This window comes from Sarcophilus harrisii, chromosome 4, assembly GCF_902635505.1.
Source record: "Sarcophilus harrisii chromosome 4, mSarHar1.11, whole genome shotgun sequence".
Taxonomy (NCBI): Eukaryota; Metazoa; Chordata; class Mammalia; order Dasyuromorphia; family Dasyuridae; genus Sarcophilus; species Sarcophilus harrisii.
This window is the reverse complement of record NC_045429.1, coordinates 233367921-233394846: the sequence shown is the minus strand read 5'-3', so window position 1 is coordinate 233394846 and position 26926 is coordinate 233367921. Positions and strand designations below refer to the sequence as shown.

Below are 26926 nucleotides of genomic sequence, written 5' to 3'. Positions count from 1 at the left end.
ATTTTTATAGAGAGCATATTCTTGCATATTGCCTTCATAGAAAAATTCAAGTCCAGTATTGCTTGTGCATAAGCAATATAATTCTAATAGATTAATCCTAATGCATAGATTTTGTTCTAGAACATGGGCTAAAAATGGCCTATTTTCAATAATAAACTCAGTTCTCACACATTTTAAAATTATTCTAATAAGTACATTGACCTCCCCGTGCTGGACAAATGAAATACTCTGTTAATTAAATTGGAATACTTTTGAAGTTGCTTTTTGGCGTTTGGTATTTTTAACATTTTTCTTTTCATCCTTCCCCTTATTCCCTTTCAATAGAACTTTCCTTTGTAACAAAGAGTGTTCCTTAAAACATTTTGTTGGACCAACCACATTGATGAATTTCTAAAAATTATTATTATTATTATTTTACTCTTTTGAGGCATTTGGGGTTGTGTTTTGCCCTAGATCACTGCGCATAATAACAGCTACCAATTGTTACACTTCTGAGGTCAAATTTGAAGTTGGATCTTCCTGACTTCAGGACTGGTACTTTATTCACTGCGCCATCTAGCAACCTCAGATGTATTTCTTTTTCTTTTTCTTTTTTTTTTTTTTAATTATAACTTTTTATTGACAGAACCCATGCCTGGGTAATTTTTTTACAACATTATCCCTTGCACTCACTTCTGTTCCGACTTTTCCCCTCCTTCCCTCCCTTCACCCCCTCCCCCAGATGGCAAGCAGTCCTATACATGTTGAATATGTCACCGTATATCCTAGATACAATATATGTGTGCAGAACTCGAACAGTTCTCTTGTTGCATAGGAAGGATTGGATTTAGAAGGTAAAAAATAACCTGGGAAGAAAAACAAAAATGCAAACAGTTTACATTCATTTCCCAGTGTTCTTTCTTTGGGTGTAGCTGCTTCTGTACATCCTTGATCAATTGAAACTGAGTTAGGTCTCTTTTGTTGAAGAAATCCACTTCCATCAGATTACATCCTTATACAGTATCATAGTTGAGGTATATAATGATCTCCTGGTTCTGCTCATTTCACTAAGCATCAGTTCATGTAAGTCTCTCCAAATCTCTCTGTATTCATTCTGCTGGTCATTTCTTACAGAACAATAATATTCCATAGCATTCATGTACCACAATTTACCCAACCATTTTCTAGTTGATGGGCATCCATTCATTTTCCAGCTTCTAGCCACTACAAAGAGGGCTGCCATAAACATTTTGGCACATACAGGTCCCTTTCCCTTCTTTAGTATCTCTTTGAGGTATAAGCCCAGTAGAAACACTGCTGGATCAAAGGGTTTGCACAGTTTGATAACTTTTTGAGCATAGTTCCAAATTGCTCTTCAGAATGGCTGGATTCACAGTTCCACCAACAATGTATTAGTGTCCCAGTTTTCCCACATTCCCTTCCAACATTCCGCATTACCTTTTCCTGTCATTCTAGCCAATCTAACAGGTGTGTAGTGGTATCTCAGAGTTGTCTTAATTTGCATTTCTCTGATTAATAATGACTTGGAGCATATTTTCATATGGCTAAAAATAGTTTGAATTTCTTCATCTGAGAACTGTCTGTTCATATCCTTTGACCATTTATCAGTTGGAGAATGGCTTGATTTCTTATAAATTAGAGTCAATTCTCTATATATTTTGAAAATGAGGCCTTTATCAGAACCTTTGACTGTAAAAAAAAAAAAAATGTTTTCCCAGTTTGTTTCCCTTCTAATCTTGTCTGCATTAGTTTTGTTTATACAAAAACTTTATAATTTTACAAAATATAAAATTTTGATTATTTCAAATTATAAAGTTTTTTATTTTATAATATAATATAAAATTTTATATTTTGTAATCAATAATGATTCTTTGGTCATAAATTCCTTCCTCTTCCACAGGTCTGAGAGGTAAACTATCCCATGCTCTTCCAATTTTATTTATAATCTCATTCTTTATACCTAGGTCATGAACCCATTTTGACCTTATCTTGGTGTATGGTGTTAAGTTGTGGGTCAATGCCTAGTTTCTGCCATACTAATTTCCAATTTTCCTAGCAATTTTTTGCTAAATAATGAGTTCTTATCCCCAAAACTGGGGTCTTTGAGTTTGTCAAACACTAGATTATTAAACTTATTGGCTGTTTTGTCCTTTGAACCTAACCTATTCCATTGATCAACTAGTCTATTTCTTAGCCAATACCGGATTGTTTTGATAACTGCTGCTTTATAATATAATTTTAGATCTGGTACAGCTAGGCCACCCTCATTTGATTTTTTTTTTTTTTTTCATTAATTCCCTTGAAATTCTTGACCTTTTGTTTTTCCATATTAACTTTGTTGTTATTTTTTCTAGGTCATTAGAATAGTTTTTTGGGAGTCTGATTGGTATAGCGCTAAATAAATAGATTAGTTTAGGTAGTATTGTCATCTTTATTATATTTCCTTGCCCAATCCAAGAGCATTTAATATTTTTCCACTTGGTTAGATCAGACTTAATTTGTGTGGAAAGTGTTTTGTAGTCTTAGATGTATTTCTTATTCTATATCTTTACTAAAATTCTCTACTTAAACGGAGAGATTTAAGTTACATCCTCAGGGCTATTATTGATTTTAATTCTGGAGATCTTTGTATTCTTTCTCTTTTTACATTGTTCTTGTATTCTTTCTCTTTTTACATTGTTCTTGGTCATTTTGTATCAATTTGTCCTCGTTCTGCCTCCCCTCTCTCCCCTCCTCCCAAATTGTTTTCTTATATCATGGTAACCACATACCATATGTATACCATGGTTTATATATTCCTCAAGAATTTTAAATTCTCAAACAAGGCTATGTTAAAACTTTGAATGATGCTTGAAGTTTGAATACGGAGGCAGAAGATTATCCAATTTTTAGAAACATGATTTCTAGCTTACTTTTTTTGGGGGGGGTAATTTATTTGCATAATTTTCATTTCTGATAATTTTAAGAAAACTTGAAAGAGTGTGGTATTATATCCTTAAGGTCTCTTTTTCAAGAAAGATAACAGCCCCAAGTATGTTTACCAAGTTTTGTGCAAAAGAATTAGGTTCCTGCCACCAAAGTCCTGCCACCTGCTTATCTTACATACCAGTAGAGACCAGCATCTTTGTGTGAGACATGATTAATTCAAATCTCTGCTCAGATCACTCTAGTATATTACTTTATTTTCCCATCTTTATTCTTATTCCGTCTTCCCCAAGTTTGTGTCAGCTTCCTACTTCTGCTCTAGGCCCCTCTCACTTCTCTGACTCTTTACATATTATTGTTGCAGCTAGAGGTGTTGACTCCCTTGGCTTCCTGTGGAGCTTATAAGAAGTGCTAATTTCTGATGCTCAGAGCTAACTTGTTACTTGCAGGCATAGCCATAATTATGTCTTTTTATATCCTATTATAAAAACCACCTCCATTGTGTCCTTCCTAGAGTGACATATTTGCAGACTATACAGAGTAGAAAGTATATTTGAACAGTATGTGAACAGATGAAATTATCATTATCATGATTTAACATGGATAATATTGTGGGAATGTAGATATGTAGTGTTCACATTTATTCTAGGACTAAATATAACTCACATTAGTGCAAACAATAATAATGTTAATAGCATTTGATAAATTTGGTAATAGGACATATTAAATCAATAGTTCTTAACTTTTTGGTGGTTGTGACCCTTTTGGCAGTAGAAAACCTATTGAGTTGTTTTCAGAATAAGTTTTAAGTACATCGAATTAAAAAAACATAATTGTAAAGTACAATTATAAGTTTTAAAAAATGTTAATAAATCCCATTTTGAGAACTGCTTAATAAACTGGACACCTTGTGAAATACAAAAACACTGCACAACAGAGCAGAGTTAGAGTGGCCCAAATATATAGCTCCTATGTAAAATTATACTAAATTTCCATAAAGCAACAGCATATACATAATATGACATACTATCACATAGCATGGAAGTGTAACAGCAGTAAAAGCTTATTGCATAGAAAACAAGTTATAAATACAACATAATAATAATAATATATGTTGTAGCTATATAGAGAATCATGTATTATGTACACTCCAACAATGGACATTGGTTTTGTGGGCAATTATAAGTCCCCAAAAAGCCTGATACTTGTAACATGACTTCTTGGGCTTTGTAGAGGGCCCAAGTCAACTGTTAATATTTATAGTACTACGAGGCTCCATTCTTGAATCTGTTTAGGCGATTTAACTTGACACAATCTTCAGTATCCATGGGTTTTCTCTTCCCTTTCTCCATAGGTAGAAAACTACTCCGGAAAAGAGATCAAAACTGTTTCTAGCTTCAATCTCCTTACACTTAACTGAATAGCCACCACCATCACCACCACCCTTAGACATGAGAAAGAATTGATTGAATTCCCTAACCTCTGTAGTACCCAAAAGTCAGTTTCTTAACTCTGTATAATCGTCAGATATTATCTAATTCAAGCCCCTTTATACAACTTTTTAAGTGGCTGCTTCTTTTGAGTCTTCTTACCAATCTTTCCTGTTAACCAGAGAATACTTACTACTCACTTAGCAGTCAAGGATTGTGGTATGCTATCTTTTAAGGTCTACTCTCTGGGTATATTTTATAGTCTTGGAAAAAACAAGTTGGCTTGTTTTTCAGATACTTTTACGGGTTACTTCTACATTTTTCCACTATCTTGGATAGTCACTGTACACCAAGATTTCTTAGAAGCTTTCTGTTGCTATTATTAAGATCTCGTTATTAAACTTTAGTTTAATGATATTTCTCATTTCTATTAGTGATTCTCTGAGGGAAGGCTAGGAATTAAGCTTTCTTTAGCTGATGTTTTAGTAGAAAGATTTCAGGCTCTGCATCTGTTTTATTTTCTAAGACACCACAACACATGCCAATAGACAATCAAACCTGACACACAAAATGTAAGCAGCTATTGTGATAAAAAGCTCATAATAAGCACTATCATTATGGTAGCATTTCATATATACATTAGAAACACCATGCATTTTTGCCACTGAAATTTTTGCTCAGGCCTCAGAGTCCTTAGCATGTTCATTAGTGTGTGATTGAGGCATGTGAAGGTGAAAATGCTCAAACTATGGAATGATAAGACCATTATCTCTTTAAATAGTTTTCTTTTAGTCTCTCCCTTAGTCCCCTTGGCAGGAGAGAACAAATAAATAAAATTATTTGTTCTGCAGTTTCTTAGCAATAAAGAGTAGAAGTTTTCTGTTCCCTCATCAGTTATGCTTTTGTATATTAGATAAAATGATCTGTCATCACTGAGATGTTACTTTTTTTTTTTTTATCTTCTATAGATAGAAACTGTACATACAAGCTCTAAGTGTTTATCAGTATTCTCCAGGTGTGCTCCTTTAGTTAATATCACTTTACTTTATAAGTACTTGCTGACATTTGAGCCCCTGGAATTTGTGTCTTAATACCTTACCTCATATATGACTTGTTTTGCTGCTGCCAAGGCGGCATCTTGCTTAGGTTATTGTCATTCTTTATTTGAAATTGAACACATATCCTTGGGTTTAAAACTTCTCACTTACAATTCATTTTAAAGCAGAGATTCTTAAACTTTTTTTTAATGTTTTAGTAGGCTGAAGCTTATGGACCCTTTCTGAAAACAATGTTTTCACAAGTACATAAAACAAAATACATAGAAATACAAAGAAATCCAATTATATTGAAATAGTTTTCAATTATTAAAATATTTATTAAAACAATTTCACAGACTCCAAGTCAGGAACTCTATTTTGTATTTGAGATAAAATGTTTTAATTTCAATTAGTCCTTTGATGGCAAATATAATAGGTTACATTGAGCAAAAACTTCCTATAGATTCACCACATTATTGAATTAACTTTGCAAGTGTTGTACTATATATATTATCTTTTTTTTTTTATTTCTGGCATGTCCTATCCAGGATTTGAGAACTTCTCAATCACGAATGAGGGAATTTTGAAAAGAATATCAACATGCTATATAGCACACTAGCTTTTATCTAGCTTGCTTTCCATTTCCAGATGTCAATTTTGTCCATGTACTTTGTAGCATCTTTAGACAATTTCCCTCTTAAAAAGGATTCTTAAAGGTTCACTTCTACTTTTTCCTCAACAAAGAATGTAGCACATGCCACTACTGATAGCTAATTTATATCCAGGTTCCTCCCTATAACATTTAACATATAGCTCCTAACTTTATTCTCTACCCAACTAATTATTCACAGTGCAGAATGAAATTGCCTCAGCTGCTTTGTCCTGTCTGTGAAGTAGAGATAACAAAAGACTTCTGAGATTAAATTTGAACATCTCACACTAAGATACTAAAGACCTTAACAGCTATATTAACTTATTTTTGCTTAAACAATACATATCAGTGCATAGATAGCAACACTTATGTCCACAAGCAAACAAACTTTTTTATCATCAAATTAGGACATTAGTGTAAATTGAAGTTATAATAAAAATAACATTTCTGTTCAGAAGGGTAGTCTCAGAAAAAAAAAGTATTTCAAGATTTTTTTTTTTCAACACTAAAATTGAACAAAAAAGCATAAGAATTTCTTAAGCGAATTTAAGAATTCATGTTTACCCAGCAGGGAGCAATTTTGAGTATTTCCTTGATGCTGGTCAACAGTGAGGATTATAGCATTGTCAAAGAACAAGCATTTATTAAGTACCTACTATGTTCAAGGCAGTCTTATACTTTATGTCTCAGAGGTGAATGCACTTATTTATTTTGGACAAGGCTATCAAAATAGGCTAGAAGTGCAAAAGGCACTGCTAAATGATCTTTAGTACTGTACTTTTTAATCTTTTTTGCAGAATCATAGACTTTTTCTCAGCACAATGTCTTAGTGTTTTTTTCTCACAGATGCTCCCTACCCTTTTGCAAGTCAGCAATAACTTGTTTTAGTTTCTTGGCATTCCTCTCTATCAGCTTCTCGTTTCTTATTTAATTTACAGATTTTCTGTGCAACTTCTGGATCCTGGTTCATCCAGTGAAGACATATAGTCAGGTTTTCCAATGTATGTTCCATCTAAGATTAGATATTCTTCATTCAGTACAAGATAATGGTCAATCAGCTTCCCTTTGGAGGTAATATTGCTTGCATCATTGTCTGCAAAGTCCCAGATAATATTAATTATTATTAAAGCAACCTGATTGCATAAGTTTTACCTGTTAAAGTAGTCTTTACAAAATCAGCTTAAAGTGTTATGCTGATTCTTTGTATTCTGAATGTAGTTACTAAACCATTCCATTGACACCGAAAAAGCCATAACCAGTGTCCTTAATTTGATGTGGTATAAAGGATTCAGGTGAACTTTCTTACCAATTATGAAATTTCAGTTTTACTTGAGTTTCATATGATCAAGTAACTGATATTTAAAAGAACTTTTTATCTCCATCCATATTCCTAAATTACAGTTTGATTTATAGACCATTAATTGTTTTTTATTTTAAACTGATGTAGTACAGTTGCCATGAGGTGGTAGTATTCTTCTCTTCTTTTGAGATGATGCTATAACCTTGAGATGAATGCTGTAGCAGTTTCTTCGTGGCTTTGGCAACTCTAACTTTATCAGTGGCAATTGTGAAGTAAAGGATTAGGAGAAACAAACACCTTTTTTCCTAGTTTTGGTACCTTCAGTGAATTTAAGATCTTCCAAAGTCAAGTTAAGGTTTTATACTTGACTAATATAAAATCAATTTTCCCTTTATCAAAAATGAAAAATTTAAATGTACCAAACATTTTACCAGACATTACCAGGGTAATTACCATTCCCGGACATCTATATTAAAACAACAAAGGGATCATTTTTTTCCTTGACAATTCCAGGGACCTAATAGCTTACATATGTAAAATAGACATAAAATTCTACTAAATAAGGTCTTATCCTTTTTCCTGCCATCACATAGTAAAGGAGAATAGTAGTAGTCATAATTCACATGAACATAGGGATTTAAAATTTGAAAAGTTCTTAATAAACATAATTTTATTTGGCCCTAAAACTTTCTTTTAAGATAGGAATTTTTGTTTTCTACATATTACAAATAAGGAATCTGAGGTTTAAGAAGAGGGTGAGGGGTTTGCCCAGGGTCATACTGTTATGTTGCTAGTATCTGAGACTATATTCAAAACTACTTCTTTTTTACTTTAAGTCCAATGCTCTAATCACTATGCAAAATTAAGTGCTAATCTTTTCTAGCCTCCAGCAAAAACCCAAATCCTCTCTTTCTTCTCTGCATCCCTGTTCCTTCTACCCTTTACTTTTCCTCCCAAATCTGGTGGATTAGCCATTCTGTTTCTCCTCAGGAATACTTTGGTTTAATAAACAACCATATCTGTCCTTACAGGACATTTCAGGGACTCCTACTCCAAGAACCCCTACTCCAAGGACTTTTCTTTGAGCATTTAGAATTGTTTTCTTTCTGCCTGTTCAACTGGTTTATTTTTGAGTTGTGGATGCTGTCTCATTTTCTTTGCTAGCTTTTATGGCTATCTATTTTATCTTAAATTCCAGTGTCATCATTGCTTCTTCACAGAATCGCAGAATTTTAGAGTTTGAAAGTACCAGTCGTCATCTATCTTCACCAGTATCTGAAAAGAAATCCTCACTACCTAGTCACATTCTTGCTTAGCCTGTATTCTGTCTATACAGAACTGAAGTGTTTCTTTGGATGTTTTGTTTTTGTTTTGGGGTTTTTTTGTTTTCTTACCTTGACTCCTCTAGAGACTTTGGGGAAAGACAGTAATATCATTGGGTGTTGAGAAACAGGAAGAGGGATGCAGAAAACGGGTCCCTATCATTTTGGAACATTGTAGTCTGTTCTTTTGGATAAGAAAATAGCAAGGACCTCATAATGGATTGGGAATAGATGAGGGCAATATCAGAGTTGTAGGAGTGACTCATGCTAGAAGTGAATGGTTTGCATAGAGGATCATTGATTTATACCAAGGCAGTCTTGCCCTTGATTTTGATAGTAGGGAGGAGTTAAAAGTTTTTAATGAATTTAAAAGCATTAATCATAGAAGAGATTCACAGGCTTTATAAAGCTAGTATAAATGATCATGATCTTAATTCCTGGTTTTAGAAGACCTTTGGATACTTTATCTTGAGTGAACAGATTTATTAACTCTGGATATAAAATGTGGCTCCTACATAATTAATATTTCTGTGAATAAATCTTATTGGGAGAGGACATTGTATCAAAATATAGGTATAAAAAGATACTTTGTGGAGACATCTGGATGATGAGTGTGCTGGATTTAGGAAGGTGTAACTTCCATCTTGTATAAGGGACGGACGTGGAATTAAGAAGAAATATATACACAAAAGCAGTGTTTGGGGTACCAAAATTTTAGAGTATAATAAAGGGAAATGAATAAGGATGAGCAACAGTTAAGTTTCTTGGAAAAGGAACACCATAAATTAATGCAATTTATAGGATGATAGGCTTGTGGTTAGATCTTTGTTAACAAAGACTACATGCTAATTTTAAAGTGGGGTGGTGGTAATATAATACTTATATGAAGACAAATCCAAAATTTTAAATCATAAACTTTGATTGGGAATGTATCAGACTTAACAATAACAAAAAAAGAGGACTGAATAAATGAACAAAATCCACTATAATTAAAGGAGACTTTAATATTTTTTCCTCAAAACTGAACATATTGCAGATTTTTGAAACTGGACAAACAGATCTAAAGTGTATTGGGGGAAAAAATTGGCAGGCCTTTGGGAAATTTTGAATTGGAATATTAAAATATATGCACAATTTCAACATTACATGTTATCTTTATGAAATTTTATCATATCCTCTAAGTCATATTTAAAAAAAAAAAAACATAAAAAAGACAAAAATCACACCCAATCTTTAAAGACCAATGAAATTAAGAATCATAAACAGGTTGGTATCTTTGTTTTCTTTCTTATTTGACAAATGGGAAAGAATATAATACTTTAAGAAGGGATGTTTTAGAAGATATTCACAATGCTTGGAAGGAGTGAAGGAGGCTTTTGATTACTGTAGAAAATAAATGCTCATGTGTCTGAGTAAATTGATACATAAAAAAGTTGTAGTGAATACTAAGTAACATAATAACATTATAAACATATAATGGGGCAAAGAAGTCATAGAAATCAAATAATTACAAATGAGTTTATAATAAAATAATTTATAGAATGTAACTGTGCAGTTTTCAAGAAAAATGAAATTCCATTAAAAAAAAGGAAACATTGAAATGAAATAATTAAGGACTTAGCACACAAGACATTTAAAAGTTGAACAAATTCCAAAGTAAGCAGAAAATTTGAAAAAAGGTGAAATAAAATTAGAAGTAAACCCCCCAAAATCCATTCCATTGGTAGGCACTAAGACAGTTTTATTTTTTTTAAGATTCTCCCAAATTTATAAACCATTAATTAAAGAAAAATTAAATTGCTAAAATAAAAATAACCCCAAAAAAGAAAAAAATTAAAAGAACTATCAGAAACCATTATGTTCAATTATGTTTTTAAAAAACCTAAAAATTTAAAAGAAATCATGGCAATCTGTAGAAATATAAAATTTCCAAATTTGTCAATTCAAGAAATAGATTTTTTTCCCCCAGAGGCAGAATTAAGTGACTTAACCAGAGTCACACAGCTAGGAAGTGTCTGAGACCAGATTTGAACTCGGGTTGCCTTGACTTCAGGGCTGGTGCAGTAGGGCTGATTCTATCCACTGTGCCACTTAGTTGTCCCAAGAAATAGATTTTTTTCATCCAATTCCATGCTGTATCAGTAATCCCATAAAGGAATTATCTGGGCCAGAAAAATTTGCAAATAAACTTTTTCAAATGATCAAAGAACAATTGACTTCTTTTACAAAAAGACTTTTTACAAAAGTCCCTGAATACTAGGGAAAGAAGATATTTTGTAATGAAATATTGTTTTATGAGAAATAATGGACAGGCTGATTTCAGAAAAGCTTGGAAAAACTTGAATGAACTGGTGCTGAATGAGATGTGAGCAGAATCAGAAGAACATTGTACATAGTAGAGTAATATTATTTGATCATCAACTATGATTAGACTTGGCTCTTCTCAGCAATATAGTGATCCAAGACAATTTCAATAGACTTGGGCATTAAAGAAAAAAAAAAAAAACCACCATCTTCTTCAGGAGAGAGAACAATGGAGACTGAATTTGAATTGAAAAATACTATTTTTGCCTTTTTTTTGGTTTCTTTGTGTGCTTTTTTCTTGTATTTTTCATTTTGTTCTTATTTTTCTCTTACAACAGGACTAATAGGAAAATATATGTAATATGATTGTACATGTATATTTATGCATGTGTAAATCTATACCAGATTGCTTGCTGTCTTGGGAAAAGGAAGTGTAAGGAAAGGAGAGAGAAAAAAAGAATTGTAATTCAAAATCTTAGAAAAATGAAACTTCATTGATGTGCAGGTGTTGGTTCTAAATGGTAGAGAATGGGCTACTGATACTAAAGAGAGGAACAAGCCTGAAGGCCTTGATAACAAAGATGTCCTAGTGGAAAAAATATGTCAAGATGGGTGTGAGAAATCTTCAAACATGTGAAATAATGAGGAGGGTGTAAATGGGATCAGGTGAAAATTTCTCAAAAAGTCTGAGATGGAGTGGGTCAGACCCTAGGCCTAAGTTTCAGCAAGTCACGTGATCCTTGTTCTCAGAGGGCTGTAGGGCAGAAAAGGTCAGACCCTAGGAAATTATGTGTCCCACAGGAATTAGACAGCATTGCTGACCATTGGTCAATGGTTATTTCTTTTTCAGTCCATCCAATGAACCCAAGTCTTTTGCTATTTAACCAATTCAACATTTCCAGCTCACTGGGCCAGACACAATGCTGGTAAATGGGAGCTGAAAGGCTGTGTGTCTGCTCAGCTGGTGTGTTTGGACCTCTCCTTGCAAGACTGAATAAATGCTTCCTGTTTGTATCTGAAGATGCCTCTGAGAAGTCAATTTGGGTAAAGGAATATAGCACCTGATCCACACAAAATCACCAGCATATTGATAGATATTTAAAATTTCTGGTTCGAAGTTTTCTAAATTGCAAAAATGAAAGAGTCTAGACAGAAGATTATTGTTCAATTTGAAATCTATAGTATTGTGATTCTGTATGTAAATTGTCTTATTAAATCAATCATTCAATAAGCATTTTATTAAGCAGTTAATATGTTCCAGGCACTGAGAATACAAAAAAAGCTAAGTCAAATGTATTGCTCTCTGCAACAGACTTAGAGAAATTTCATCTCAGAAAGAAAACTTTTAAAACTTTTCCTTATCTGATTACCTTTTATTATTTTCACAAGTTCCTATATGAAGGAAATACAAAACATATTACCAGAGGATTCATAGAATCACACATTAAGAGTAATAAAAGCAACTTAAGTCTCTCAGTCTAACCCTCATCATTTTAGTTTCCTCAAAGGGGGCCTAGAGAATTCATTAACAAGCATTTATTAAGTTCTTATGTGCTAAATGCTAGAGATAGAATACAACCCCACCCATCAGAAACTCACAATTAAATGGGAAGCATAACATTTAAACAAGGTGGTAGGAGGGCGGGAGGAAGGGAGACCGGGGACAAAAAGTGACATACAGAGAGAGAGAGAGAGAGGGAGAGAGAGATGAGAGACTGTGAATGAGAATAAGGTACTAAAGTTAGAGGAAAATGAACCAAGAAAGGCCTCCTGCAAAAGATGGGAAGAGTTAATTCTTCAAGGATGCTAGAAGAGCCAAGAGGGTAAAAAAGGTGGAAGAGTATTCCAAGTTTGGGGTGGGTCCAGATAAGAGGAGAAAGATAACTGGTAATGACATCTCCCAGCATTCTATCTGGCCTAGTGAGCTGGAAATGTTGAATTGGTTAAATAGCAAAAGACTTAAGTTCATTGGATAGACTGAAAAAGAAGTAACCATTGACCAATGGTCAGCAATGCTGTCTAATTCCTGTGAGACACATAATTTCCTAGGGTCTGATTTTTCTGCCCTACAGAACTCTGAGAACTTCCTGAAACTTAGGCCTAGGGTCTGACCCACTCCATCTCATAGACTTTTTGAGAAATTTTTTTATCTGGTCCCATTTACTTATTCCCTTCTCTTTATTTCACATGTTTGAAGATTTCTCAAACCAATCTTTGATATATTTCTTCCACTAGGACATCTTTGTTATCTAGGCCTTCAAGCTTGTTCCTCTTTTCAGTATCGGTAATCCATTCTCTACCATTTAGAACCAACACCTGCACATCAATGGAAGCTTCCAGGAATCATTTTAGCTAAGAAATCTTTAACTATTCTAGTGATGAAGTGCATAAGCAAGCGGATGACAGGATATTGCTGCTTAAAACAATGAGAAGGAATCAGAGACCCCACTTCCACAGACTTCCACTGTCTGTCTTGGAAACCCAGTCATCACAGACAAACAGATTGGTATCTAATAGTCAGTGTTATCTATGGAACTCTCATGGTCCTGGTGGCCATTATCCCACCATTCCCACCTCAAGCAGTCCGGTGGCCATTATCCCACCATTCCCACCTCAAGCAGTCCAGACCCAGATTCATTTGGGACAAGGAACAAAGGTTCCATCTTCTGGAGCTGCTTCAAGCTGATAAGGGATGCAGATCTGGCCATGCCTAGTGGGATCCCGACTGAGGAGGGGAGACAAATGATTTGTAGGTGGGGCAGTAGCATCCGGTGCTAAATATCATAATATCATAATCAGATATCGGGTGATTTCAAGTTGACCAAGTAATTAGAAATTCATGACGAAGTTTGGAAGAAACTCACAAAAAATGCAAGGACTAAATATGAGCAAAAGAAAAAGAATAAACAAAAATGGAGTTAATTTGGAGGTTACTGGGGATGTAACCAGGAATTCCATTCAGAGGAAGACTGGGGAGGAGAAGATGAGGTTATCATGTATGTTTCTTGTTCAGAAAGCTTTTCATAGAATACCAAAGCCCAAGTCCTGCTTTTGTTTCTTCAAAGGAGTAAAGGCAAATGGGTGGAACATTGTGGCCTTAAGTGAGTATGGGCTCCTTTAGCAAAAAGTCTAGAGTTTTTTTTTTTTTTTAACAGTCCTTTCAGAATTTAATTGCCTGGGAGCTACACAAGAGAAAACAGCTTGGGGGGAATTAAAGGTGCCATGGACAAAGACAAACAAGCAGTAGCATAGGCAGCTGAATCTGCAAGCCTGTCTTCCTTGACCAGAAGTGAATCGCTCTTCCTTTATGAAGCATAACAGAAACCTCTCTAGGTTCATGGACATCTTGCAGTAATTGTTCTCCTGCATAACTTAGTGGGGGAATGTTTGGTTGTCAAAATAAGTAAATCCCCTTTCTTTTCATATAACCACCATGATCATACAAAACATGAAAAATGAATTTGAAGTCATTTTAGATGTTTATTTTCATTCCTTTCCCCAATTCCAAATTTTTGATATAGACAAAAATGATCCAAACCTGGTGGGGAGCCAGAATCTCCAAAGATTGGCCTGGGATGACCTTAGGAGCTTCCTCAATTACAAGGTCTTTGGCAGCTAGCTCTAAGGTTTGGGTTGGAGAAGGGGTCACCCCCGAAAAAACATGTTTCTTTGAGAAGCAAGAAGTCTGGGATTGCGACTAGGAGCTCTGCCTTCCATCAATGGATAGTGTAAAAGATAAGGCTAAGGTGAGAGAGAGGTCATTTTAGCTTTCAAGGTCTTAAAAACCTTGCCTGAGCTGATACGATTGTTTCTTCTCCAAGTGAGCAAAAGGGAGGTGGGAGGTTGCCCAATTGGGCCTTCAGACAAAGAAACTCTCTCCCCAGGAAGCAAGAAAGTTAAGGATTTTATAGCCTCCAGGCTGGGCTATAGATCAAGATATCATCTGCTTACTTGTATTGTGCCTCTTCTGTGTCTTCTACTGACCACTTGCTTTGATTATAGAAATTTTCTATGAAGAAAAAAACAGACATGATTATAATATAATCAATCAAAACTGATTCTTCAGGGCCTCAATCTGAGAGCAGATATGTGACAGAATAAAGTGTCCTTAGCTCTGACAACCAATCATGCAGTAACAATTCATGTAACACCTCATGGCCAGACTCTGGAATAATCAGGTGGGAAGCAAAGAAACAGAGCTGGGAAACTGAAGGTTCCCACATTAGACAGAGGCTAAGGTTGTCCTCCCAGCTTTTGCCAAGACTTGCCAAGACTTGTGACAATTCAGGAAGGGCATCCTTCTGAGTAATTTATGGCATTTTTCTGGAATGGTAGATTACTGACTTATTGATCCATTAGGGAATTATATCCAAATTCAAAACTCAAAACTATTAGTTACAGTCCCAAGAGATTTCATGTCAATAGCAAGTTTCACCAATCAGGGGTTTCCGGTCTATGAAAACAAAACAAAAATCTTACCCACCATTGTATATTACCTGTCAAATACACCTGTAAAACACAGTCAAAAGTAGTGCTGGGATATGTGGTTAAAATTCAGCTCTAGGTCCTCAAGAAAGCTATATCATGTTTTTTTATATTCATTAAACAAGGAGACCATTATGCACTTAAATAAATATTAGATAATTTACTGAATGGGTTTTGAAATAACCACTTTGACAGAATTTGCAGTTAACCAGAATTCTAACAAACTTTCTTGCATTGCTAAGTGGTAGAATCTTTGGGGGGAAAAAACATTCATTTATTAATACCATGTAAATAAAAACCATGTAAATAAATAATGTAAAATATATGTAATATAAAATATATGTAATAATGTAAAATAAATACCATGTAAAGAAAAGCCATTAACATTAAAGTATTATTTCATATAACCAGCAAGGGGGGGGGGGGGGATTGAGCTCCCATGAGTGAATATGTTCTCTCACATCTCAAAAATAACCACACCCAGTAGGGCAAGGGTGGGTTAAATCTTCACCTTTCCAAGCTGACAGATCTTTTCCTTTCCTTTTCCCTTTCCCCCAATCTTTTTGGTATCTCTCCCAAATTAACCACAATTCTTTTCCTACTTCTCCTCTGAGCTAACTCTTTTAGGATGCTAAGCCCCTTTCAGGATTTAGCCTGCCAGCTAAAAGCATGCCCCCAACCTCAGAGGGTGTTTCCATTCTCCTGGCAAATGGCAAGTTCTATTACGAGTTTGCCCCTTTCCATAATGAATATACCAAAGGCAATGGCCAGTGCGAATTCCTCACATGACTGAACCCTACCATCACCTGGTGTCTGCATAACCCATATAATACCTAATAGTTTTAGGTTACAGTATTATGAAAATAACCCCAAATAATTTAATGCATAATTTCATAGTTTTCATAAGTGATAGCCAGTGCAAAAATGAAGAGGAATCTCATGTAATTAAAAGTTGTTTCAAATTTTAACATACATACCAAATAAAAAGCTATTTTTACAAAATCAATACTTTACCTTGTGGTATTCTAAATAGATGTTCCATTCAAACTATCAATTGCTTTTACAAATCAATCATTCTTGTCCCTTGTTTTTAAAATCACCTTAAAAAAAACTTTTAAGATTCACAATATAGCTAATATCTAAATAACTTTGGACAAAATTTCATGAAACTTACATATAGTCCAGCAGAGCTGACAAAATTTTAGAGCATAACTCATCATTTTTACAAATTACCCAATATCCATTTTAGAGAGCAACATTATTCATATAATTCGGGGATACAAACATGTGACCCTCTAAGATAAGCTACCAGAACTTTGTTTTAACAACATTTTTTTTAACTTAAAATCAAATAAAGATTTAAATTTACAGTATTAATGTTCCACTATTTGCACACACATTTCTAAGATCGTGTACTTAAAGTGAACAAACTCACAATTCTAGCACATACCATTTAATGGTGATTGTCTCATATAATTGTAATAGCAAGAGATTCATCGTTTAATACCTATAACTCATCTTGATATCTAAGGACCGCCTTAAGCTCAACATTCCTGATGTAAAAGCCAATCATTACTTACTTTGATTGACATCAGCTTTCTTTGTTCTCTTTTACCTGACCCCTTCAACTCCCTTATTCAGAGCTGCATATTCTCAGGTGTCCAGGCTTTTAAAATGTAATCAATCTCTCTCTCTCTCTCTCTCTCTCTCTCTCTCTCTCTCTCTCTCTCTCTCTTTCCCCCCCCCCCCCCTCCCCCCCCCCCCCCCCCCCCCCAGTCAGAAAAAACTTGCGGACTAGCCTATATGCTGCCAAATTTTAAAAGCAGCCTAGCACTTTTCTGTTTTTTCCAAAGTTCCCATACTCTTAAATCTTCTGATAACAGTGAAAAGAGAATACAATTTATGTAAAACTGCTCTTATTATCATATCTCAAATAACAAATTTCACTAAGCTGATTGAGCATATTTTCTCTCTCTCCTCCCATGTGCTCCTTTATCTTATGTACTACCCTCCTCATGGAGGCCTTAAGTTAGTTGAATTTGCTTCCAAATTATACACACACAAAATTCATTTATCTTAACATTGGTATTGTATGTTAGTCACATCTAAAGACCCATATGAAGTTGCCATATATGAAGCAATTAAATCCAATAAAGTAGTTAACATTCATATAGAATTTATTTTATCTAAGCACTTTTGCAATCTTGAAATGACCAATTGCCAAACTCCCCAGTCATTATTCTCAAAAATTAGCTAACTTTCTCTGTTGCCCCTAGCTTACCTAGAGCTGAGGTCTACAGGGAAAAGTCAGGGTTTTTTTGTTTTGTTTTGTTTTTTGAACGAAATCTAGCTCACAGAACAGATGTAATATAGATAATCTGCACAAAGACACAGACACAGACAAAAACTACAAGGAAGAGGACCATTCCTTTCCCACACACAAAACAGCAATATCTCATCAAGTACTCCAGTTTGTATTTGGATGGTTCTCTTCAGCTCCATATTCCACAGAGAGGGAGGCTTGGGTCTGATCTCAAGAATGGTTAGGGAAAATCCCTGGTGCTTGTCTTGAATCAGAACCACAGCCATGTCTCTGGGAAGTCACACATCCTGAATGAGCCCCCATAAACTGTGGAACAGGTGCTAGATCCTCTTACTTAAATTCAGAGGCAGCTTCAGTTACAAACAGGAAGCATTTATTCAGTCCTTGCAAGGAGAGGTCCAAACACACTAGCTGAGCACAGAGCCTTTAAATTCCCATCTCCCAGCATTGTGCCTGGCCTGGTGAGCCAGAAATGTTGAATAGGTTAAATAGCAGAGGATTTGGGTTCATTGGATGGATTGAAAAGGATATAACCATTGACTAAAGGTCAGCAATGATGTCTACTTCCTGTGAGACTTTCTGAAGCTTAGACCTATAGTCTGACCTTTTCTGCCCTATAGCCTTCTGAGATTAGAGATCACATGACTTCCTGAAATTTAGGCCTAGCGTCTGACCCACTCCATCTCATAGACTTTTTGAGAAATCTTCACCTCATCCCATTCAATTGTATTGATAGTAAGAATAGCAGATCATTGTTTAAACTTGACTCTAAATCTTGTTTTCTCCACTTCACCACTCTGCTTTCCCTTGAATTATAGTTAATTCTTATTAATGTGAATATAGACTTGCTTATTCACTATTAATATCTTAAGAAGGATTTTACTGTCTTACCAGCCCAACTATCTCAACTTATCTCCGCTTCCAAAAGGAGCACTATTGTATATATTTTTCTGTGAATTTCCAAATGTTTGTTGATGTGTTTTTTTTTTTTTTTTTAACCTTATTCATTAACTTTTATACCTGTAATTGCATTGCAGTCACAACATTGTCGATCTGAAGCTGTTGGTACTAGTTCTGGTGACATCTTAAAGACTTATGTAAGACGAAACAAGATTGGAAACTTCAGAACTTTGAAAGGGAACTCAATGGGTCTTAATATGTTGAGCAACAACAAGAAACTGAGGTATAACTTCCCAAATTTATATAGTATTTATCAATCATAAAGATGAATAACATTGAAAGCATTTATTCAATTTCTTTTGGAGCCTCATGCATAGCGTTTACTATCTATATCTATATTCATCAGATCAAATTAATTTATCTTAAGAATAGTCTTGTGAATAAGACTGAAAATCCAACAATTTGACAGATTATTCCCAGTTAATATTTAACACTCATATGTTCGTTATTTAATAAATGTTTGCAAATCACCAAACGATGGAAAATTATAAAACTATTTAAAACTGCCATAATGAACTGATTTAATTGGAGTATATTTCATCACAATTCCTGTAGAAATATTTAAACTTTGTTACAGCAGAAATTCATTTTAGTTAGCTTTTCAAGGAAAAATTTGTGAAGAAAGGTAAAAGGTATAGAGTTGATCACATTGTATAATTTGTCTTTCCTAGTGCTTGGGAATGACGGGAATCAAAATTTGTATATACAGAAATTTCTTCATGGAGTATTGCAGTCATATTGCTGAACTTCAATAAGCTGCCACTAATCTAATTTAGGTTAACTTGTCTTGGAATTTATTAAAACGAGGGTTCTTAAATAATGGTTCTTAGTAAGATTTAAATCAAGGAACAGTTCTAAAGTATTTCAAAAAAGGTCATTGAATAAGATAGTATGATATTGAATTAATGTATAAATATATTTCAAAGTATTGTAGGCCACAGTTGGTATTCTATATTATAATGCTTTTTCATCAATATAGTTTATTTGCTCTATTGAACATTAGTTCTTGTTTTGCTGAATCTCTACAGTGAAAATTCAAAAAATATTTCACTATGTTCTGGGACCATAGTGCATGGTAGACGTTTTCATCATGCTAATGCGCAGATACCAGTAGTAAAAACTGCAGCACAGAGGTAAGGATTATGTTTATTTCTTTTTGTTTTTGTTTTTTCCCTTAAATTTAGTAAATAAGGTTTAATGATAGTCATTTGTTATTGTTTCCTTTAAAAATGCACACATTTTCCTATATGAAATGTCATTGTCTTATGTAAATGGATATGAATATTTACGAAATAATGAAAATAAAATCTTGAATTTAAGCATTTTCATTTATATCTGCTTATAAAAAATGTTTAAACTTAATTGTAGAATAAACAGGAAAGAACAGGTATTTTGTGATCCCTAGAAAAATGTATACCTTCTATAGGAACCATTTTCATTTATTGATGTTTTAAAGATTACATTTTTTTGTGTTTGTTTTTTACACACATTTTTCTGACCACATTTTTTATGATTTTCCTATAAAGTAAATATTGAAATTAATCTTACAATTGGAAGGCAGAAATATTTGATTTTTCTTTTACTACATAAAATGTCTTAGGTAAAATTTCTGTGAAGTATTTTTAATATTAAAAAAAAGCTTTAGGATTTCCAAATTATGATGAGAATGTAAAATAACTACTCATAATGCCCTACTTTATATATGTAGGTGATGTAATTCTTGTCTATTAAATCATAATGCACCATTCTACAAAGGCTTTATGAAAATAGAGACTGTAACAAGATCATTTTCTTTATGACTGTGACAATTTTCTTTAAGCAAAAGTATTTGCTATTTTAAGAGATTCTTTTTATCCCTAGTAAATATAACTAAAATATGACTACTGTGTTCCTTATGTTTATGAATATTTGTATTTATTTTGAACATGTAATAAGATTATATCAGAGGCTAACATGTTTTTGGTTAGGTAAATTATTCTGCTTTTTAGCAATTATGTTAGATCAATTTTGCTATTCTCATTAATCTCGAAAACACAGCTTGAATCTTGGAAACTGAAATTAAGATAGAAAGCAATGTTCTGTGTTGATCATTAAAAGTTTTTAAAAGCATCTATTTAGAGATGTAGGATGTTCCTTCCAGTTTAATCAGAAATGCTTCATATTTTCTGCTATATTCCAAAATTTTAACTAGATAATTTTATTCCATTTTATGGAATTTCAGAAAAGTAGGTTTATATTATGGGTTACAATCTTCATTAAATCTTAGGTGAAATTTTATATTCTTGGCTGATAATCTTTCAGAAATACTTATATAATGTCTTTCAAAAACATAACTAAAAATATTTTTTTGAGTCCTAGAATCATGCTTCCTCATGATCACTATTGAAATTAGCTTGACTTACAAAAGAAAGGTCACCTTACAACTGTCTGGCTTTTGGAATCCATCCTTTTATCATTTCTGAAAAGGATGGCTTAAGTCAAATCATTCCTTTTCTTTTTTCTCTCCAGTTATCACTGAATAGTACTCACTTTGTGTATTACATGTGGTAAATTGTAATTTTATATATATATGTAAAGAAATATATAAAGAAAAGTGCCACCTAGCATAGTTTCATACTTTTTAGAGGGAAACGTAAACCTTATTTTAATAATTGCCTCAATAATTACATTAAGGATCTGTGATTTTGTCAATGGAGTACCAAGGCAGATTGGAACCCTTCTGTAATTTAATAAATTTGATTATTATCTCTGCCAGTGTATCTTAACAACTCTTTAGCCCACTCCCATTACTTCCTTTCCATCTCCCATCTCCCCCACACACATACACTTAAGAGTTAGAATGACTAGAATTTTAAAAATGCAATTTGTGTTAGAATTACCCTTCAGTGAAGGTCTGAATGATACCTTTTTTATATTATGCAATAATTCATATAAGGGACATCCAGATCTAGTTGCTAATAATTCCATCTTTGTTTCTAAGTGTTCCTTTTTTATATACAATTATGTATGTTAGTAGCAAAATGTTCTAACACATGATAACTAAATTGAACTAAACTGCATGAAAAATAATTGATATGTATTTGAAAGTAAAGAAATCATATTAAAAACTTTTAAAAAGGAAATTAGCACTAACAGGTGCAAGGCATCGTTTTTTTGGATTTAGAATTTATTTCCACCTACAAGACACATTTCATATATCTACTTTGGTGATTATGTTAACTAAAAATATTGAACTTAAGGTTGCAGAGCAGGCTTTGCAGAGACTTTTCAGTTATTATAAGGTCTTGTGCTAGGACTCTTGATAACTGGCACAAATGAACCCCTGTTGCATAATATCTAGTGTAGGAATAGCAAGCACTTAGTCATAACTTTGTTCAAAGGATTGTTTTCCCTTCCTAAATCACAATCATTTAAGGAAGATGTTTATAGCATCTTTCTTTTAAACTATATTTTCCCCTTTTTTTCATGTCCCTTTAGGGCAAATGATAGATACAACCTGACTTTGAAGATATAATTTCTTCTGTATGTTTTCTGTTCATTCAAAAAAGTGCCAACAATATGCTTTTCATTTTTAGTAGATATGAAAGCACTTGTTTATTTTAAAATGATTAATGAGAATAAACATAAACAAGGCAATTTAGATATAATTTTTATTAAAATTTTAAAAATTCAAATTCCCCTCTTAAGAATTTTTCTTTTAGTACTAATTTAATTTACCTTTAAAATGGTTCAGTCAGCATATACATAAGTCTAGACTTTTTATGATATTTGGGAGTAAAAGTAGGAGTAGTAGCATGGAAAATGTATTTTTGAAATTAATTTAAATTGTTAGGTTTATTGCTAATACTGATTTCAGGTGATGCAAAAGTAAGAAGTGGCATATAACTAAATGTTGGATGAGTAGAAAATGTAGTGGTATTATTTTTGTTACAGACAATATTTCTTAATAGTATTGCTAAGAATGAAATAATATCCACTAGGATCTTAATTCTTTTTGTTTTGATACAGATTGAACAAAAGTATAGGATCGGTTAAATTCTTAGTGCGTTTAAATTTTTTATTTTTAAAAACATGCTAACACTAAAAATATCCTTAGAAAATCTGATTTTAGTAATAGTTCGTGCTTGGTTTTCTTCTCACTATTTAGTATGCAAGCTCCTTGAGGACAGTAACCTTAAGGTAACTTTTTTTAAACAAAAATTATTGTTCCGGCACCATGGCTTAAAAAGCCTTTGTTTTCTGTAGCAAGAAGTTAAAGAAAACAAAAATAAATGCATGCACCATTTTGGGTGCTTTCCTTCCTGTATCCTTTGGTTTATTTCTTTGGGAGGAACAGGAACTCTTATTACATATTTCCTCCCATATAAATGAGTACAGGAACATAATAGTAATAGTTAATAGACTATATTTCTGCTATTTGTTTTTAACTTCCCATTTGTAGAAACTAAGAAAATTTATAGATGTAAAAAGGTTAGAGAGTTGGTCTTGGATTTGGGGAGAACTGATTTCAAGTTTTTCTCTGACAGATACTGGCTTTGTGATATGGCATAGTCACTTAACCTCTTAGTTCCCTTTTCCATTTGTATCCCTAGCACTTAGCATGGTGCTTTGCATCCAGTAAGCTTAATTCTTTCATTCATTCATTTCCTAGGCAATTTAAGAGTAGAGGAAGTTCCTTATTGGTAGCTCCCTACAATGATAAAATCACAGTTCCAATCAAAAAAAAACAACATATATATGAAATGCTATTTGCTAATATTACTCTTGGCCCATGTTTTGCATTTTGAAAGCTAAAAGAAGTCAGATTTAGGTTAATTTTAATGAAAATTAATTGTTTTCCCCTTAGAAACAAATGTTCCTTTTAAGAGTTAACTATATAAAAAGAGAAAGCACCAAGTCCCTTTCCTTCTCTCTTAACTTTTATTCTCTGTATTTGAATGATTATTTTGAATGACTATAGAAACTAATGCCAACAAGTTGTAGGTTTTAAAAAGCTTTTTTTATCTTCGAAGGAACTTTTGAAAATTCAATTATAGGAAGTCTTTCCTAATAGAAGAAATAATGCAGTATATGTGCAGCACAAATTACATACATACATATACCTGCATGTATACATACACACATTATTCAGATTTTGAGGCATTTCTTGGTTTAATTGTATTCTAGAAATATTCTTGTACATGGGCAAACAAATAATCATCATTCATTTTGTATGATTATAGGATCAAAGCCTACTTTTGATTCAACAATAAAGGACAGATTTGCTTCTGAGCAAAAGCTACTACAAAACTTCCAAAATTCTTCTAAAATAGCATATAAAGTATTTAAGATTTTGAAGGTTAAACAAATATTTTTCATATCATTGTAGTTCTTTCTTCCAATAATATAGACCAAAGTAAGATTATTTAAACTTAACATTAATAGATTTAAATTGCTTGTTACTTTAAATTCATCATTTTGGATTTAATATTATGTGAACATTGACATGATTTTAAACTTGGCATATAACAAATATGTAGTATCTTTTATTTTTTTTTTAATGATCAGATAGTAATTTTTGCATTATTGATTATGATGACAAACACTACAATGATATACCAACAAGTGAGGTTTTACCTCTTACATCTTTTTCTTTTTCATGTTTTAAGCAATCTGGATCAAAAAGAAAGGTAAGCTTAATATTGATGAATTAGAACATGGGAATAGCAATAATATATAAACAAATTGATTATCATCTGGTTCTGAAAAAAATCATCTAAGTCAAGAGCCAGCATTATAACCTTCACATTACTTATTAAAATGAAATAGTATAAACAGGACTTAAGTTTTGTGTAGTGGTATTTCAGTATAATGCATGGAGACACATTTTCATGTGCAAACATTATATTTATGACGGTATTATACTTTTTCAGTATTAAGTCAGTATAGCATAAGTCTAGAGTATTCTACTGTTATTCATTGGTAACATTAACTGACTTCAGAATGTAAGGGGGGAAAAAATCAAGTTAACATTATTCCTGAACATACATTCTATACCTATATTTGGCATCCACCTAAAAGAGCAAAGTTCAATGACTGGAGTCATTGTTATAGAACATAATATTCCTTCATAATATGAGAAAGTTATTTTTGAAAGCCATAAAGAAAAGTAATGTAATTCATAAAATGAAATAATTGAATGTGGAGGAACTAAGTTGGTAAGAATACTTATTGCTTTACAATATTTCATAAACTAAACATTTTAAGTTTTTTAAGTTTTTATTCTGTTTTAAAAGGAAGTAAAGCTAAAATACCAGTTAGATTTTTCAAAACCTTATCATTAAATGAATGATGCTGAATCACTTAAAAGGTATATATGTAAACACATCCTGATTATTAAGTTTTTATAAAAGGGGAAGTATAGAATAAAACCATCAAAAGAAACTGCAGCTTAAAATATAATTTAACAATGTTGAAACATCTGTAATTCAAATGACCTTAATTCCAGTTCTTAAATATTTAAAAATGTGCTTATTTCTTAAATATAACTTTTTGTCAAATATTTTCTGGGAAATTTTGCCAAATATGTATCATTATTCTTTTTGAGATTTTGGTGTATTTTTCCTTTTCTAATTTTAGACAATAAAACAAATCATTCTTTTAAGAAACAAAATTATTTAAATTCACTATACTTACCACAGATTTTATTTCATTGTACCTAGTAAGTTTATAGCTTATGAAATTTTGGGCTCATTAAACTAAATAAGGGCATATATAACCATTTATATTTTTACTGGTACATGAACATCTTCTGGGTTAAAATTGTGCTGGTTTAACTATTGCTAAATTTTTGGTTCCTTTCACACCCTTTATTATTTTGAAATAGAATTTCTGAACCATTTTGTTAAGGTTTATCCCAGAAAAAATAAAAATCCTAAATTGAACATAAATCAGCAATTTAGTGACTTTATTATAGAACAAGATGCTTATTTGTCATTTCTTTTACATCTTTGTATTTAATACCAGAATTCCTCTGGACTTCAATAGTATTCTTTAGAATCACCTTTTTATTGATGTTTGGATAATAATGAAAGCTCTTTATTTCAAGCCATTTTTCCAAACATTTGAATTCATTTGATTAAGATGTATATTCTCCAAATCTTTCATCCAGTGACAGAAAAACTTAATCACTATCTATTCACAAGAATTTAAAATTGAAATACTGCAAAGGGATAAATTTATTAGATTTTCCTCCATTTGTTTAAAAAAAATTAGCACATTTAGATGAAATATGATTTGTTTCAGAAGCTTTTACAAAATATAATTTTTGACTAAATTTCTGGAGTTGGCAAAAGAAGGTGTTGAGTTGAGAAAAAGGAAAGTTTTTTTTCTCTAGAGTTGTCACGTCCAGAGTTATCCTAGAAAAGGTAGGGTGTGAACCAATCAGAGAGTGGGAAAATAGGTCCCATATCACCCTCCCTGCAAAAGCCAGTACTGTGACTTGTATCCTTAACAACTATACTGTACCCTTATCTCCCAATACAACTTCATTTGCCTCTCTCCCGTCATGGTGCAAACACCATATTTCCCTCTCTTTTGAGAGTGACTGGACCATTTACTGAGTAGATAGCAGTAGATACTCACTTTTTACTCTGAGATGAGACAGAATGAGTTGTTGTAGATCTTACCCCCTTGATCTTCTCTTCCTCCCCTCCCCCAAATTCTGTCCTTCTTCCCAAACTTCCTTTTTATTTTGGAGGGGGTACCATTATCCTTAAGATTCACAACTTAATGTCAACTTTCTCTTTTCCTAATTTCCTTTTATAACTATTCAAAGGACTTTTTTTTTTTTGCCTTTACAATACCTCTTGCAACTTTATCCTCTCTATTCAAGCAATTTCCACCTTAGGTCAGACCTTCATTACTTATACTGAATTATAGCTTCCTAATTGTTCTCCCAGCCTCAAGTCTGTATTTAGCACTAGTCTATACTTCATATAATTGCCAGTGTAATTTCCATAATTTATGAGATCTGACCTCTTCATTCTCTTCTACTCAGTAAGCTCCTATGGCCACTCCTTGACTTTGTATTCTAGGATTATTTCATCTTCAGCTCATCCTTTTTGGTAGTATATATGTAGTGTAGTAGCTCATGTATATAATTTGTAAATAAATAGACATACATAGATTCAGTACTCAAAATTTTTTA

The 26926-nt window shown here is 32.9% G+C and overlaps 1 protein-coding gene across 5 annotated transcripts in view; it reads left to right on the top strand.

Annotated features, from left to right (window-relative positions):
- SENP6 (SUMO specific peptidase 6) overlaps positions 1-26926 on the top strand; it is a 132158-nt gene that overhangs the window by 48942 nt on the left and 56290 nt on the right. For 2 of the 5 annotated variants that reach the window (XM_012549167.3, XM_012549165.3), the window contains exons 4-6: positions 18816-18961; positions 19767-19871; positions 24387-24407. In XM_012549167.3, coding sequence (XP_012404621.1) covers positions 18816-18961; positions 19767-19871; positions 24387-24407 — 272 coding nt within the window. Of the gene's footprint in view, positions 1-7029; positions 7116-18815; positions 18962-19766; positions 19872-24386; positions 24408-26926 lie in introns of those variants that run through there. The other 3 variants (XM_012549168.3, XM_012549166.3, XM_031964614.1) reach the window with 2 other exon arrangements.